Raw genomic sequence first — 17,876 nt, forward strand, 5'->3', positions numbered from 1 at the left:
AAAAAAAAAAAAAAAAAAAAAACAAAAAAAAAAAAAAAAACAAAAACAAACAAAAAAAAAACAATGGAGTTAATTGTCTTAAAATAGTAATGCAACATGCAGTTCAGAAATCTAGAACATGCTACTTTTTCTTTCAGAATAAAAACAACTTCTGTGTGATTCTCTCTCAGATTTTTTACTGGGAGTTGTACATTTATTCCATACATTCCCACTTCTGCTTTATATTCTGTTTTTAAACCTTGGTAACTTTTTTCTGCCCACATGGTGCCACATGGAGCACACAGCAATGGAGTCCCAAATATCAGTGAAGGGTCAGAAGTTTGTCAGACTCAGGAGCTGGAGTTGAGCTCTGAGTGAGTTGGGTACAGCCACAACCCATTCTGCGATGTCTTTTTTTTGTTGCTTGTTCAGAAACAGAAATAAGCACATGCAAAGTTGTGCCATTTCGTGCTGAAGTGAAATTCTAGTCCTACTTGCCTGTCAATGGTCTCTACAAGGCAGGATCCTGTTTTATAATAGTTACAAAGTGTGGTTGTGCAGATTCTTCCCCATTTCATTTGGGATTGTGTCTGTCCTTATCTCCTTTAGATCATCAGGACAATGAAATATTTTTTTTCAATGGGGCATCATAGATAAATCTCAGTGTATTTCTTCAGCTTTCTGGTTTCAGAGCTCTATAGAAATAAAGGCTTGGGAGAGAAACCTGTGTGACCTTAAGGGTATCCTCACTTTCATTTTATTTATTTCATTTAAGCAGAGATAGATGGGCTTTCCTCTTAAATGACTGAAGCAGATCAGAAATATTTTCATAATTCTTAGAAAGCCCTGTGTCTTTTGGGATCCAATTTTTTTCCAGAGCTGTGTCCTTAAATTTAAAAAATCACCAATTAATTTTTAAAAACTATTTAACAAATAATTCCTGTTAATTTTGAAAGTTGCACTGTCTCTGTGCCTTGGGATCAGTTTGAAACTGAGATGTTTACCTATGCGATGTGCTGGAATCACATTTCCATCTCATTGTGATGGATCAGCTGCCTGCTCAGGCTGGTTTGAATCGCATGAAGTATCTTGCCTGACCTGATCATTCCAGAATGGACCATTTCCCCCCAGTTTCCATCTCCATACACACCTTTTGTCACTGCTGGTGGCACGAGCAGCAGGCTCCATCTCAGCTGGGGCCAGGCACCAATGTGGGGGCAATTTCACCAGGCCAGACCAGATGCCCACAGTGTGACAGAGTGAATCTCTTGCTGGTCTCACTCCCTGACAGGGTTATTTTTTTCCCATTTGACAGCCAGGAGACCTTGGAAAGGGTTGGTTGTTGGTTCACTCTGTAGAAATGTTGTGTCTCAGGACAGCTCTAACCCCATTTTTCCAGCCCAGCTGTCCCCTCAGGAATGCTGCAGAGCCAGCTGTTCCAGCCAGGCTGCTCCAGTCCTGCCCACTCTGCTGCAGGCAGGTTGATGAGGATGCTGAGGGTGTTGGACATAAGCTATATTTGGATATTCACATCAATAATGTGAATAGAGCATCTTTGCATTTTTAGCATGGGAAATGACAAAGCCATCTGGAGGCTCGCTCCACGGGCACTGCCAGCTTTCCAAAAGGTAGAAAATGCCTGCTCGAAAAAAAAATATGCTTTCCAGAATTTCCCTGACAGCAAAATATTTTTATTGGCCTGCATTAACTTGAGATAAATGCAATTTCTTCTTTGCTTGCCTTGCCACTGATCTCCACAGCAGCAATGTTTTGTCTTTATGTACATATCCAGATAACCCAAAAAAACTGGGATCAGAAAATGTAATAAAATAAAACTGCTGTTAAAGAAAAACAGTTCAGTATTTTCAAATTTTAGGTGAAAAAGGTGATTGTTTGGGGGAAAAAAAATACCATATTTGTGCAATCACTTTTGACAAGTTTCCTTTCTCTTTTGTCTTGCCAATAGCAGAGAGTGCAGGGTGCACCACAGTGGTGGAGTGGAATATCTTCTTCTGTAATTATTATTTAATTACTGCAAATGGGATTTTATTTTTCATTTTCTTCAAAGCAATTTGGGGGTATTTTGTGAGAGGGAAATGAAAAGCTCAGTAGCAGGGTAGAATAGAGGTGTTCATGCTTTGGGATATGCAGAGCTCAAAGGAAGAACAAGGAAAGTCTTGGATACCACTTCAGGATTTGGGAAGCTGTTGGAATTCTAGATGCTGAGAATTTCAGACTTTCTGTGCATACAGTCTCTGCCTCCCAAGAGAGCACCGAATTTGACCTGAGGCCATGAAAAAAGCTTTCAAAATTAATTAATAGCACTGAAATTACAAGTTTGTAGTTGATTAGAAGTATATCATATCACAAAGTAGAAAACTTAGAGTTTGGGGGTTTAGAAAATAGTAATATATATGTGAAGCCAGATGAAAGTTTTAAAACAGAGACTAGTTCTTATTCTTTACCTTCTTCTTCATAAGTTTAAGTAATATCTTGTAATTAGGCAGAAAAGTCAATATTGCAGACTTTGAGTAATTAGTTATAAAGTGAAAATAACTTAAGTATAATTTCTTAATTAGACAGTTTAACCTTAAAAGATCTTGTAAAAAAAACTAGTTACCCATTTTGTGCCCTATTAGTGCAATACTACAGGTAGCAACAGCACAACCACCCATTCACCCAGCAATCCCCTTTTCCCCGAAGTGTATATATCATTAATCTGCCTTTGAAGGAGCCTCTAGCTTTGTGATACTAATTTCTCAGCTCTTTAAGCTCAGAAGCAGCCCGGAGGATGTTCTCTTTTTCCTGAGGCAGAGCTGTGTTTGCTAACGAAGCTGCAGCTCTGGAAGGCAGGGTTGAGCCTTCCTCTGCTGAGTGGCACAGGGGCTTGGGGGCAGTGGAAAACACCAGCACTGGTGGCCCCTCCAGCTCCTCACTGGCTTTAATTTAGTCCAGAGGCAGCCAGGAATTTACAGAGGTTACCCCAGTGCAAGGATGATTTCTTCTGTGGATTTTTTCCTAATCCTCCTTTATTGGATAATAATCAAATCCACCTAATGTCTCCACATGGTATATAGACATTTTGTCTTGTTGAAGGTTTTTCCTAACCACTTACCATAGTGGTTTGCTTTTCAAACGTGTATGCATGTCTTGATATCAATGATTATGGAATATTTTGTAGTCCTTTCTTTACTATGTAAATAAATTCTCACAGCAGTGTATGTAAGAGAAGAACATAAGGATGGTAAAGGATAGGAAGACTAAGAGAAATAATGGACAACATGAATTGTTTTTATTTGAGGGCAGGAGCTGAAATGGGAGTCTTTCTAATGCCTGGATATCTATTTTATTTATTTTATTTAATTTTACTTTTTTATTTTTTTTTTTTTTTCCTTTGAAGAAAAGGAAGAAACTCAGATTTAAAAATGTCGAGGAAATGAATTTTTTGGGGGGGAATAAAAGTAGTTATTCATAGAGGAGGAAAGATATCATTAGTTAATATAAGTTAGTTGATCATTAGTTTTCACTGTCAAGATTGTTGAAAATGAAAAATGGGAAAAAGAGAACAGCAGCTGGAACTATCAAATGTTCAGGAGCCATCAATCTGTTCCTCTCTAGGACAAAAGGTGATCTGCATGTCTAGCACTAACAGAAACTGATGACATGATTTAAATTTGAGGTAAAAGTCACCTAAAAAGAAAATTTTATGTCACTTAGAAAGTGAGTTTTAAAAAGTTTTACAATAAATTATCCTTAAAATGAGTACTTTAAAAATCATATGAGAATAGATCAATATTCACATCGGATGCTAAATCACTGAATAGTTGAATATATGACAAATTTTGCAGTAGTTATGCCTATAGTAATGCTAAAAAAGAATCCTTGTGTGAGGAGAGTTGTAGATCATTAATAACGATCAGGGGGAAAAAGTCATTAGGATAATACATTCTTGTGGAAAAATTAATTGAATTTCATCCATTATTTCCCAGCCAGAGCTACTATATTTAAAATTAAATTATAGAGGATGTAACATACCTCTGTGGGTTTCTGTAAACAAATACCAACTTGTTTTGGAAAACAAAACTGGAGTGGAAAATTGACCACAGTTATAACAGATCTAGCCTATGTTAGGTTTTCAGTATTGAATTAGAGGTATGGAAAAAGTAAACTCAGAGTTTTACTTTCTCTCCCTCATTCTGCCTGACTTTAGAAGAAAATAACATTTCCAGAGTAAAATCCTTTTTTAACAGAAATACAAGCAATAGTAACTGAGCTCCTTTAGAAACATTTGTCATTATCAAGGTCAACTAGGCTGCTCATTCTCTGAGAAAATAGTTCAATCATCACTTGGTTGTACTTGAAGAAAGAAAATACATTCAGTTTCTAAATTCAATTTGAAACAACTTCTAAATTCAGATTTTTTTATTGGCAGATTAAAATCACTGGGGAATTTTGTGGGCTTCTTGTCCCTAAGCATACCAAGAGAACCTATGCCATTTTTGTTGGGAGCTTGGTTTTATACCTTTACAGCCTGACAGATTTTTATAGCTTGGATTTATTTGCAAGCAAACACAATGAAAGATTTAAGACAGTAATTTAAATTGGGAGTAACTTCTTCTGAAGAAAGTAAAAATCCTTTCTTTTTGGGTTAATAAAACGACTACAGAATTAAACACAAATAGAACTAGATTTAAAACTTTAAGCTTTTTCTGTTTGCTTGATCACAAGTGCATTCAAGCTATAAAGGTTTTGCAGATTAAAGTGCAAAATGGCTTTCCCAAGGTACCCTTTGATTTTATTTTTTTTTCCCCTGGCCTGGACTATGGACAGAAATAAGTCAGTTTTTTAAATCCTTCAATAATAAAAAAGAGGGGGTTTGCTGGATTTCAGAACTACTTATGAACCTGCTAGAAATCTTCCTCTGTTTCTATAATGAGCTCACCAGAGCAAGTCCTCTTTGGTGCAAAGAGAGAAATTCCACCTGAACATGGGGAAGAATTTCTTTCCTGTGTGGGTGACCACATGGAACAGATTGCCCAGAGAGGGTGTGGAGAATCCCTCCTGGAGATGTTCCAGAACCATCTGGACTCAATCCTGTGCCCTGTGCTCGGGGATGACCCTGCCTGGCCAGATGATCTCTGTGGGTCCCATCTGGGATTCTGTGCTTTTGGTCAGGTGTTCCTCATGTTTACCTAAATTTATAAACAACCCAGTGCAGTCTGAGTTAGAAGTGATCACTAAATGTGATACTGTAGTATGACAGAAGTCATAATCCTTAGTGAGAAAAATATTTATGATGTTTCCTCCATTTTTCATGATGTTTCTCTCCATTTTTCCTTTATTGACCATTCTCATATAGTTCAGTGCTCAACTCAGAAACCCCAGAAAAGGATTAGTTTGCCCAAAACTTGGGGGGTTTTTTGCCTGCTATTTCAGTTTGCCTTAAAACTGTTTACTTCAAATTCCACCTACTTATGATTTTAAAAGAGATTTTTGCCATGTTAATGCCAGTCTGGTTTTGCACTATTGCAGTCAAACTGCCACTGTCACTCCTTGCTCCTGCTAGGAAGTGTTTATCAAAGTACAACTCTTTCCACTGCAAGTCTTGCCTCAAGAAATCCTGTGGTTAAGTAGGCTCTTCACAAGAAAAAAAATTCAGCTCTTGTGCCAATCAAAAGAGAAACCAGCAAAAACTCATCATATGAGCTCCCCATACTCTGCTCTTGTAAGGCTGGGGCTGGTTTAAAACCGCTCTTAATGTGGAGTTTTGAATTATTAGGGCATGGTGGGACAGAGTCTTTAGCAGCTGGAGCCCTTCATTAGATGGATTGTGTGTGTCAGGAGGCAGGGGAGGGCAGCTGACGAGTGCAGCGCCTGATCTGGCTGGGAGAGTGCTCAGCTGAAGCTTTCCTGATTGTTTGATGGCATAACAGTGCCACTGCAGATGGAGAATTGGGACAGCAGTGGGGTTTGGAGTGGCCTGTTTGCCTTTCCTCAGCACGGGAAGAGGAAGGGGGAAAATGTCACCTGTAAAGTTGGGGAGAAAAAAACAACAATCAGAACTACGATGTGTACTTGGAATTCAAGTGGCTGCACATCAAATTGCCTCTAACAGTCTGACTGCTGATTGCCACTATTCATGAAAAGTGGCTTTATTTCAGCTCTGAAATATCCCAGAGCAGCAGCTCTCCCCTTGAGTTTCCCCATCTGAATCCCTGAAATGTTCTCTTTTAATTTCCTCTCTTGACCCTCTCCTCCCCCTCACCTCTTTCAACACCTATTTATCTACATTCAGAGGGATAGTGGGGAAGTATTTTTCAGTCCATCTCATACACCCAAAACACTGCTGCAAAGTGCCTTCCTTAAATTTTGGGAGGAATCAGCTGACAGGGGAAGGTTAGTTGGCTGAAGGCAGGGTAACATGACAAAGCTCAAAGGCATAGTGACAATTTTATGTGACTTCTTTTCAGTTAATCACATCTGGACACCCAGGTCCTGTTAAACCACATTACCTTTGGAGTCTGTCACCTCAGCCTGGTTCCATTCTTTGTCTGAAATAACTAAAACCAGTTGACCTTCAAGTTACACTGATGTTTACCTTTTAATTGAGAAATTAAGAACTTGATTGCACTCAGGTGTAATCCTCATTAGTTGGACTGGTACTTCAGGCTGCATTTCATTCTCCCTCCTGATTTTTTAGAGATGCTCAGTTTACTGTTACTTGTAATCCTCAATTGAAGTTTTACTACAGTGCTAGATCAACAGGGATGGGCTTTCAAGTGGACAGTGTAAATTGTAAATAAATCCTGCAATAATGATGTGGCAACCCATCCTAGGAAAATACCCTTTCATTCCATTGCCCTTTAATGTCTCTCTTTTGTTGGCCATTGAATCCCATCCAGCTCAATCCCATGGGTATTTTAAATCAGATGTGCTTTGTGGAACGTAGCAATAGGAATATTAATCACTCCCATAGTGATGACAATCTGTAATGGTTTGAGTGGGGCATCCTTTGATGCTGTGTGGTGTTAATGATAGCAATAATGAGCTTTGCAGTTGACCACATCATTTGCCTTGAAGGATCATTTCAGATAACAAAAACCAGAGGTTTGTTGTGCAAGAGCTAGTTGTTCACACACACAAGCACCATTTTCCATCCCAATAGAGAAGTTATTTATTGCTAGGAGACAGCAGTTTCTTCCATATCAGGGATATGTTGCTGATAATGCTGTAGAAAGCCCCATATTTCCAGACACATATTGTGAGTAATCAAAATTTGAGAAATTACTTCATTCTGAGCCAGGTGTAAAATTACAATGGGAGATATAAATGCAAGTGCCTGTATAATCCTCTGGGTTCATTGGTTCCAAATGTTTAAGTTCTCTTCTTTATGCCTGTATTCTTATTTGCATCTGTCACTGGATTGCCTGGGAGCTGACAGGTAAACTTCCTGTCTAAAATGCTGATTATTTATGTGATTAAAATTACTGATATTTTGATACACCCCATTTTGTGCTTTCTGACTGTATACTGTGTAACCAACACAAGGGTTTGTACTCAATTATGAATCAAGGATTAAGTGACAGGTGCTGGCAGCATGCCTCCTCTACATTTTTCATTTTTATGTTTCTTGTGTGTTCTTTCAAAGACTCAAGTAATACAATGTGTTTTCTGAGTAATTGTAATGCTGCTTTAGGAATAACTTTAGAGCTCCTCAGAAGTTATCAAAAATTCTCCAACCCACCTGGTTAATAGATTGCCTCTGATCTGGAGTTGCTACCATATAAAATGGAATATCTGGAATATCATTCAGTAACCTGAACTGGAAAATTAAAGAGAGATTGCAGCTGTGTGATGGGCGAGATGGGAAAGGCTGTAACAAGAATCCTGTCCTGCCCATATTGCTGCAGGAAATGCTCCTGGCTCCTCTATAGTAATATGTTTTACAAAACACCCTTAGAAACAATTGGTTGTCCCCATATCAGCACTGATACTTAGGGGTTAAAATCAATAGGAGCTTACTGTTTAATCCAGTTTCTGTACCTTGCTCTGGAAAGTGGAAGGGCTGGACTTTGTATCAGATTAAGATGAGTTAGGGTAGATTGAGGCTTAAGGGTTTTTCCATCAGAATGTAAATATTAAAGATAGACAATTTTAATTTTCTCTCTTGACCCTGTCTTTGTATTATTTAATTTTTATTTTCCTGATTCTATTTTAAGCTGAATTCTAATAATTGTTGTTATTCACTAGCACTCCAATTTAGCCCAAGAGAATACTGAGAATGTAACCTGTTTCTGTGTCTGCTAAAAGCCCAGATTTCATTTGGTACTTTTTTATTTGTTTTCTTTGCTAGAAGATGGACGTTCATATTTGTGACCTTGTTTTCCAGCACCTCCCAGATGGCTCTGCCCCAAGTGCACACGCTGAATTTTATCTTCTGCCAGACCCTGGTGAGGTCAGTCGAAGGAAAACCAGGACAGCTCCAAAAGGCTCTGACCCTACTTACAATGAACTTGTGAGTTCCCTTCACTTCCTTCCACCCTTTCTTGTTTCTCAGAATCCCAGAATGGGTCAGGCTGGAAGGGCACACAGTGGACACCTGGTGCCACCTCCCAGCTCCAGCAGGGCCATCCCAGAGCACAGAGCACAGCAGTGTGGCCAGGTGGGATATCTGCAGTGAGGGACACCACACCCACTCTGGACAATCTGTTCCAGTGCTCAGTCACTGCACAGGGAAGTTCTTCCTCACATCCTGGCATCGGTTCCTCCTGTTGCCTCCTGTCCCGTTCTGGGCTCTGCAGGAGCAGAGCCTGGTGCATCCCCTGAGCTCTCCCTGTGCACACTGGCAGACATGGATGAGGCTCTCAGCTGTCTCTTTTCCAGGGTGGACAGGCCCAGCTCATTCAGCTTTTTCTCATGAGAGAGATGCTCCAGTGCCTCACCAGATCCACAGCCCTTCCCTGGACTCACTCCAGGGCTTCCCTGCCTTTCTGGGTCTGTTGAGCCCAGAACTGGACACAGCTCTCCAGATATGCCTCACTGGGGCTGGTTAGAGGCAGGATCACCCCCCTCAACCTGCTGTCAGTGCTTTTCCTAATGCACCCCAGGACCCTTTTTGGCCGTGAGGGCACACTGCTGGCTCCTGGACGGCCTGTTGTCCACCAGGACCCCCAGGTCCTTCCCAGCAGGTCACCCACAACCCACACAGGTGCAACTTGTTTTATTTGCTTTGCCCACTCTTGAAATAAAACAACAATACAGCATTTTAGCAATGAGGATGACCAAAATGAAGGAATGTATCACAAAAAGGGACAACTGTCTGTTTTGCACCTTTCTCAGAAGTGAAGCAGTGTCTTTTATGCCTCTCTTCAGGAAAGCAGTTGGATTGTTCACAGTGCTCTGTCTCACCCCATAACCACAGTTACATGTTAGCCAAATGAGGCCAAGCATCATTGCACCATAACCCAGCAGTTCTGAATGCAGATATGCACAATAGCATGGAAAGTATTAATTGAATGGATGCTGTTATTCAAATTAACATTTGAAAATTGCTTGTCACTGTCCTAAATGATACCACAAGAATAAATAGCCAGGTTCTTTTTATGTTAAAATGCCATCAGTTCACAGCTATATATTATTATTTCACACATCACTGAAGTGCTCATGCCTCTGGGGTGAAAGAAAACATTTGTATGGAGAAACATTTACGGCAGAATGGGAAGTGGTATAAAGTGTGTTCATTTGTAAGGGCAGATGAGATTGAAACAGTAGGTGGGATTGGAGATTATAATTATTGCATGTAACAAATCTCCTAAAGATCTCAAAGTAATTTACAAATGCTCTTTCAGCAGGCTATAAAGTAGAAGGCATGGAAAATATTACCACTCCACCCTGTTTCACAGATAAGATATGATAAAACTTAGGTTAGTCAGCAGAGTCTGAGTGCTTATCTCTTAGTTTCTCACTCCTGGAGCTCTAATATTTCCCCTTTCCCACATCTGTTAATTACAAAAGTTGCCTGCTCACACTGATGACTTCCAGCATTCTGTAAGAAGGCTCCCTGAGTAGTATTGCTGCTCACAGCTGAGGCAAATTTCCCTCCCCACAGTACTGCAGTGGAATAACAAGGAAGTAGGCTTTATCTTTTTTGTCCTTTCTTTCTTATTTTTTTTTTTTTTTGCTATCAGAGTGGGATGAATCTAATTAATCTGTCTAAAGAAATTCCTTTGCATTTAAAGAACATTTAAAGCAAAGGAACATAATACAATTATATCATAACATTCATTAGTAAGGTATCCAAAATGGACAACAGATAAGAGCCAGCCAGCAACACTGGAAGACAATTATCTTTCAAATTGTACTTAGATCCTTTTGAATGCAGTGAAATCCAAAATCCTGTCTGCAGTCAGTCAGTAGTCACTGGGAGGAGATTTAATTGTGGTTAACAAGTATTCCACTGCCATTAAAAGAAATTCCATGAAAACTTTCATGTCCTTAATCAAAACTGAGAGCCTCTTTCCCAGATGCTCAGTCTTTTTCACTGGGAAGTGCTAATCACAGTGGGGACATATGGTTCCACTGAACCTGGCCATTTCCAACCCAATGGCTGTGCTTTAGCAGCTCTGCTCCTCCATATGTGATGTCATTCTGGATGCAGTTTCTGTCCAAGGCTGGTAGACTGAGGCAGAAGCCGCCCCAGGGAAGAAAAACTACTAAAAATATAAGTCAGCTGTCTCTTAAGTTAGTTACTGTCCAAAACACTGTGTACAGAAATGTAGCAGCCTTTTTTTATGAGTTCATAAGTTTTTATTAAATCCAAATGGCTGGAAGGAAGCTGTATATTAATTTCTTTCTTTGTTCCAGACTGAGAAAAATCTGAAATGTGCTTCTCTTGAGTATTTTTGATTTTAGTTTTGTACTTCTATTGCTTATGACTGCCTACAGCAAATTATCAACCTTGCAAAACTGCTTTTTATGTTTGTTTTTTATTTGTGTGTGAGAGTGAAGATGCGAAAGTCCAGAAGGGCTGACAATAAAATGAGTTACAGCAAATGTTTTGGAGTGGCATTTAGCTAACAAATCCTTCTTTTCTCCTGTGCCTGTATCTGGATTTTGGAATTTGTTGCATACACAGTAGTTAGTGTTATATTGCATTGAGAAGTGGTGGTGGAAAAGGAGTAACACAGAGAAATGGAATACAAAGATGAAATGAAGGCAGAGCAGCCCCAGCCAGTGTGATGGAAAGGGAGGAGGGGAACTGCACCAGGAGCCACAGCCACTCCCTCCAGCACCATGCATCAAAACTACCTTGGATTAATTACCAAATCCAGGAACTGTGCCATGGCTACCTAGGGAGAGGCAACTGTCCCTCATTTGTGATTAAAATGTCATTAGACTCCTGTAGGTCAACAGGGTTTCTCTTTTTGAAGCCAGGAATAGTTGAATTCCAGCCCTACCTGTCCCACTGATTTGCTGCATGGCCACACATAACTCACCTCCATCTCATCTCTCTGTGAAAAGGCAGGCAAATATTCTCACTGCACAATTATTTCAGAATTTAACTGTCCCCAAATTCTGGCAGGTGGCATTTGTTCTATCCACTAATTAATTGTTTTATCCACTAATCCACGCTAATTCATCCTTCTCCAGACCTTTCTTCTGTCCCTACATTCTGATGATAATGTATGTATACCTTACTCCAGCTGAATTTGCAATACCATTTTAGAAACAATTTACTGGGATCATTTGAAAACCATCCACCCTGCACTGCAAAAGTTTGTCATTGCTCAAAGATTAAAGCCTCTTTTTGGCCAAAGATTAAAAGTTGTTCATTACCCCAGTTCAGTTTCTTAGCATTTACAGCTGATATGTGTAGTTTTTGGTGATGTTTTTAAAACAACAGCTGGTACCTTTAATATATTGGCAAAGAAACGAGGCAGCTTTCTTTGGTAACATTAGCATTACCTCAGTGTCAGATCACAGATTTATTCTAAATTGTATTATGCTTACTGTGCCTGTCCTTGCTTTTCAGATTTTCTTCATCATCTCACTTTTATATCAGTGAGTGAAAGAGAAGCTGTGAAATTTGTAATTCAGAGACAATTTAGCAAAATAGGCACAGTAAACATGAAAACCAAAAAGCACCAGGTGCCAATTTCAGGACAGCCATCCCAAACTATTATTTCCAAAGGTTTTTAAATGGAAAAGGAAATGTTAACCCCTGGTAAGACTTTTCTTGGTCTTGTTGGTGCTTTCTGTGAGGGTTGCCTGGTGTCCTGTCCATTCCACGCTCCCTGTGAAATTCCTGCAGTTGCAAGTGGGAGTACAGAGGGGGCTCATCAGTCCAGCCCAGAGATCCAAGCTGGAGGGGCTCAGTCTGCCTTCACTCCTCCCCAGCAGTGCCTTGGATACAGATTCCATGGAAAATCCAAGCAGGAAAATGCCTTTCAGGCAGTTTCAGTTTCCCATTCTCCTGAAGTGAGAGAATGTCACCACGTTTGCTTTTCTACAGCATAGAGAGATTAAAATTTAAAGGGTTTTTCCACTGCTACTAAAATAGCAAAAATATTTCCAGCCATACAAATTTTAGCTTAAATGGACTTCTTTAAAGGGAGTTTACCTTTCAGGCCTGCACTGAGAGCATTCTTTCACATTTTATCAGCTCACAGCCTGTTCACTCAGCAGTTTTTATTAATGCAGAGACTGAAGCATGGGAATCTGTTCTGAGTGCAGCTGATTCTTGTTAGGTTATTGCTCCAGATAGTTTAGGGTTTTTTTAAATTCAGAAAATACACCATTATAATTTCATACTTAGTCCCAGTGTGTTCTCACAACATTAAGGTAATTTAAAAGCTATTTTAAATTTATAGGCATTAGTAATTTTTTAAGAGATGCTAAATTACTGTCTCATTTATTTTGAGAAGTATCAACAGCACTTCTGGAGTATCAGAAACATCTAAATTTAGTAACTTCCATTTGCTGAACTGGGTCCAATCTTTTCCAGTTTTCACAGAGAAAAGTATGAATACTGACTTTTTTTTTTCTCAAGCATTGTTCAAGACAGCTTCCAGATGTATTTTCACATAATATTTTAAATAATTATTATTTAATATATAATATGTATTATAATATATAGACTATATAATATATAGACTATATAATATATCATTCTATATAAAATATAGCATATATTATAGAGAATGATATATTATATAGTGTATATGTATATTATATATTATATATTATATATTATATATTATATATTATATATTATATATTATATATTTATATGTTTATATTATCTGTTAAAATATAATTATATATTATATATTAAAATATATACTATATGATATTATAATATATAATTTTAAATAGATATAATATATAATATATGATATATACTATATAATATATTGTGTACGTTATAGATAACACATAACATATAACATATTTATAACATATTTAACACATAATATATAATATATATAATATTATATATATTATATATTATGAATAGTATATGTATATAATAATTATATGAGGCATATTATATATAATTATATGTAGTGTATTATTATATAGTATATAACAATTATTATGTAATTTAAAGATTTGAAGTAATAATAATATTTATTTTAAAATAATCAAATCTCATGAGCCTAAGCTCGTGATTCTAAGGTAGAATCTTTTTATATAAACGAGATAAGGTCAAATGTATTTCTGAGGTAAATTTGCTAAGTTAAGTGAATTTTGCTCACGGTTAATAACTTACTATTCTGGATGGAAGTTTAAAGCAATTATCACAAAATTGGATTAGTCATCATCCTGAACGCTGCATTGAAGTGCTTTGCCTGTCACATAGATTAACAAATTTGTGTGGTTTTTTTCTGTTTCACTGTTTATGATTTCAGATTGTCTATGACAGAGTCCCAGAGCTCCAAGGCCGTGTCCTGAAGCTTGTGGTGAAAAGCAAAGGAACATTTGTGGGAGCTGTTAACATTCAACTGAGCAGAGTCCAGTTCAATGAAGAAAAGTGGTACCCACTGGGAAACAGTGTAATTTAAATGTTCTCCAAGATGATTCAATTATTTGCCCACTAATGTTTCTTTATCCCATTTCCCAGGGTACATTTTGTCTCAGTTGCCCTTGAGAATAGGCAGTCATCTCCTGAGCACATATCCTAACATTTCTAACCATTAGCCTCTTGTTTTAAAAGTGCCACAGATTGCTGCCACAGATTCCTGCCAGTGTGGGTTTAAGGAATCACATCCTAAGGACTTGTAGCAACATGCAGGAAGTTCTTATGACAGCAATGAAGGGCTTGGTTTTGTTAATATTAAATATTACTGTAAAAATACTGAATTCTGTACACGTCAGTGTGTGGGGGCTCATTCTTTGCCCATTAATTCCACTGACTGTGTTGAAACAATGCTGATAATGCTGTAATTTATCATCACTGCATGTGATTTCACCAGAAAACCATGGGATGGTTTATATATTTCATATATTTCAGATGTCCAGCAAATTTCACATTAAATCTTACCCAATCAATACTTTTGTTTTTTAAGAACTTTAAAAGCTTTGATACAATGTAACATTTAATCCAGGATATTCATTTGTCATTAATATATGTCGTTGTTTCTTTTATTCTGACACACAAAAAGCAGATATAACTGGTCATTGGTGTGAGGAAAGAAAAAGGGAAAAGCTAATGTTCGTGAATAAAGAGAATATATTGATTATGATCTTTCAGTGGGGCATTTATTTAAGATCATGATATACCACAGATATTTGTTCAGCAGTCTTCCCACATTGCACTCCTGTGCTGCAAAAGGAGTTCAAGTCAATACATGCATTGAATAGACCTCAATGCTATAAAATATATGTTTATATATATTAATATATATAATGAATAATAAATAATGAACATGAGTGCTTCCTTTTAAGTTCACAGATGCTAATTACAGGCTCTGTCTTTTTCTAATTTGAGGAAGCATTTAGGCACATCTTTAAGCATTTGGCATGTGAGCAGCCACAGTGAAGTGTCCATGATTGCCAGACCCACTGACCATGTAAATAAACCTTTCCAGGGCCAGGGACACATTTTTAAGGCATAGGAGATATGGTGATTTATGATCTGATCTGCTGTAAATTTTAAATTACCTTATACTGGACAAAACTGACATTTCTCCTACCAGGTGGAAAAGTGGTCAACGGAGAGGTAATAATCCCAGAAGTGAAGGTAATTGCCTTCTTTTCCCAAAGGACATTTACATCAGTCCTCAGAATATAAAGCTGCATAAAGCTCCTGAAGTGGGACTTGGACTGTTAGCTAGGAAATTAAATAAGCTGGAGTTTTTCTCAGCATCAAACCAATGGACTTGATCAGGTTTTATGTGAAAATTCTTTCCCCAGTCAAACTGGTGCACTAAGATCCTCCTCAGTAAGGGGAGGTGAGGGGAACTCTGTTTGAGTATTAATAGTATTAGTCTGTTCAGAGCTGTAAGAAACTGAAAAATATTTACCACGTGCAAGGGACATTGGCTGGCACACAGAATATCATCACTACAAAGATCTGGACACCAAAATTTTATGCTGTGGGCTCTCCTGGGAAACATATCAAGTGCCTTGTCACTCAAGCACAGAAAACACACTGAGAGCAGCTTACAAAGTTATCAAATTACCTGACCTTACAGTTCAATATTGGTTTTAGATTCCTCTTAGTCCACTGTCTCAGTTTCCTTGTTAAAACTATAATACAATTTTCTAACAGTGCTATTTCCTGTGACATTTTCTAACCCTTGTTTACCACATGCCCTGATTTTCTATCTTAAAGCAACATTAAATAAAACAGCATTAGAACAGCAATAAATAGAAAGAGCATTAAAATGTCTTATAAGAACTGTCTGCAAACTTAAGCAATAGTGTTTAATATTAAAGAAACTTGTCAATATAACATCCTTTTAATAAAAAACCTATATTTGAATAACAAATATGCCATTAATTGCATAATTAACAAATCTGCCATTAGTCTGTAGTCCTGTGGAAGGCCAACAATACTTCAGTTCTGAAAAGAAAATGAAAAAATTGTGTTTTATGGGCAAGATCTACACTGATAGCTCTGGTAGGCAAGAAGTTGTCCTCATAGCTCTTCACACACATAGTCAACCCTGGCTTTTTCTAAAATTGTCTGGTTCTCCTCAGAGTGCTGTGTTTCCTGAGTTCCCTGCTCCTATGAGGAACATGGTTCTTTACAAACCAGCCCAGGAATTTTTTATCTTGCTTTGGCAGCAGGAGGTTCAAGACTAAGGTAAGGAAAGGTACCAGTACTAACATATGTTTTTTTATGATTTTAAGTACTTTTTTTTCTCAAAACTATTTTTTCAGGTAAGAAAATGACAGTGGGGACTAAAGAGGAATAGCCCAATCAGAACCCACTTTTTATAAATTTAAAGGGAACGTTGTACGGGTAACTTTTTCCTGAAAAGGTACGATGGTAAAAAATTTTGTTCAAAACAAATAAAAAGGTCAATTTCACATACTCATATCCTAAAAATTATCTTGATCTCTTGTATATATTGGACTATTCTCACTCAAGAATTAGTCATAAATTTGAAATTAGCTCCATGTGACATTAACTGAATTTTTTAAATATACAAAAATATTCGGTATTTATGAATTGTTTCTAAATAATCAGAGAATAATAGAATCACAGAATGGCTTGGGTTGGAAGGGATCTTAAAGATCATCTCATTCCAACCCCCTGCCATGGCCAGAAACACTTTGTAGGTTGCTCAGAGCCCCATCCAACTGGCCTTGGACACTTCCAAGCAGGAGGAGTCCACAACTTCTCTGGAAACCTGTGCCAGTGCCTCACCACCCTCACACTAAAGAATTTCTTCCTAATACTCAATTAAACTTAATTTCTTTCAGTTTAAAACCACCCACTCTTGTCCAATCTCTATCTGTCCTTCTACTGGAAAGTTCTAGAAGGTCCTCCTTGGAGCCTTTTCTTCTCCAGGCTGAACAGCTCCAATCCTCTCAACCTTTCCTCACAGCAGAGGTGCTCCACACTTCTGATCATTTTCATGACCCTGCTCTGGACTCACTCCAAAATATCAACATCTGTCTTGTGTTGGGAACCCCAGAGCTGAATGCATCTTTCCAGTTGGGATCTCCTGAGAGCAGAGCGGGAGGGTAAAATCACCTCCCTCAATACTGTTTTTGATAGCAAATGTGGGCTATTTTCCCCTTTTTCAATCAGTGGGAACTTCCCCAGCCTGCCATGACTTCCCAAGTATATGGATAGCAGCTTAGGCCAGTTCCCTCAGGATCTGTGGATGTATCTCATCAGGTCCCATGGACTTGTGTGTGAAAAATTGATTTGTAAAGGGCTCTCAAAACCTGACTGAAAGCTCACACAGCCTTGTACATGTGTGTGCAAACTCTGAGATAAGGTGTGCTGACTTAGGAAGGCCATGGAATAGAGATGACATTGTTGAGAGAGAGATTGAACTAGAAACGAGTTTTAAAAGATGGTCTGTCAAAAAGACCAAATATTTTGGAGAATTAGAACTGTGAAAGATGCATTGCAGCAAGGCCATGTAGGATAAAAAAAGAGATAATTTGGGTTAGAAGTATTAGCAGCATTGTGTGGCAAAAGCTAATAGGCTGAAAAACATTTATAAGGTATTGTAACCAAGAAATAGAGTGGCTTCTGATGGAATGGTGGTGAGTTTTACATCTCTTATGTCTCAACCTTCTACAAGACTGATAATGGAAAAAAATCTTTTAAAACACCTTTCAGTTACCCCATCTCTATAGAGCTGGGATTTTCCAACACTCGTGCATTTCAAAGCTCCTTAGGTTTTCTCAAACTCAGTCTTCCCCTACAGAAA

The 17,876-nt window shown here is 38.1% G+C and overlaps 1 protein-coding gene across 1 annotated transcript in view; it reads left to right on the plus strand.

The window, feature by feature from the left end:
- PIK3C2G (phosphatidylinositol-4-phosphate 3-kinase catalytic subunit type 2 gamma) overlaps nucleotides 1-14,679 on the plus strand; it is a 185,929-nt gene extending 171,250 nt beyond the window's left edge. Inside the window, exons 31-32 of the mRNA XM_058022917.1 lie at nucleotides 8,369-8,494; nucleotides 13,890-14,679. Coding sequence (XP_057878900.1) covers nucleotides 8,369-8,494; nucleotides 13,890-14,042 — 279 coding nt within the window. The 3' untranslated portion in view covers nucleotides 14,043-14,679. The remainder of the gene's footprint in view (nucleotides 1-8,368; nucleotides 8,495-13,889) is intronic.
- Nucleotides 14,680-17,876: the final 3,197 nt, after the last annotated feature.

The sequence above is a fragment of the Melospiza georgiana genome, chromosome 4 (assembly GCF_028018845.1).
Source record: "Melospiza georgiana isolate bMelGeo1 chromosome 4, bMelGeo1.pri, whole genome shotgun sequence".
Taxonomy (NCBI): domain Eukaryota; kingdom Metazoa; phylum Chordata; class Aves; order Passeriformes; family Passerellidae; genus Melospiza; species Melospiza georgiana.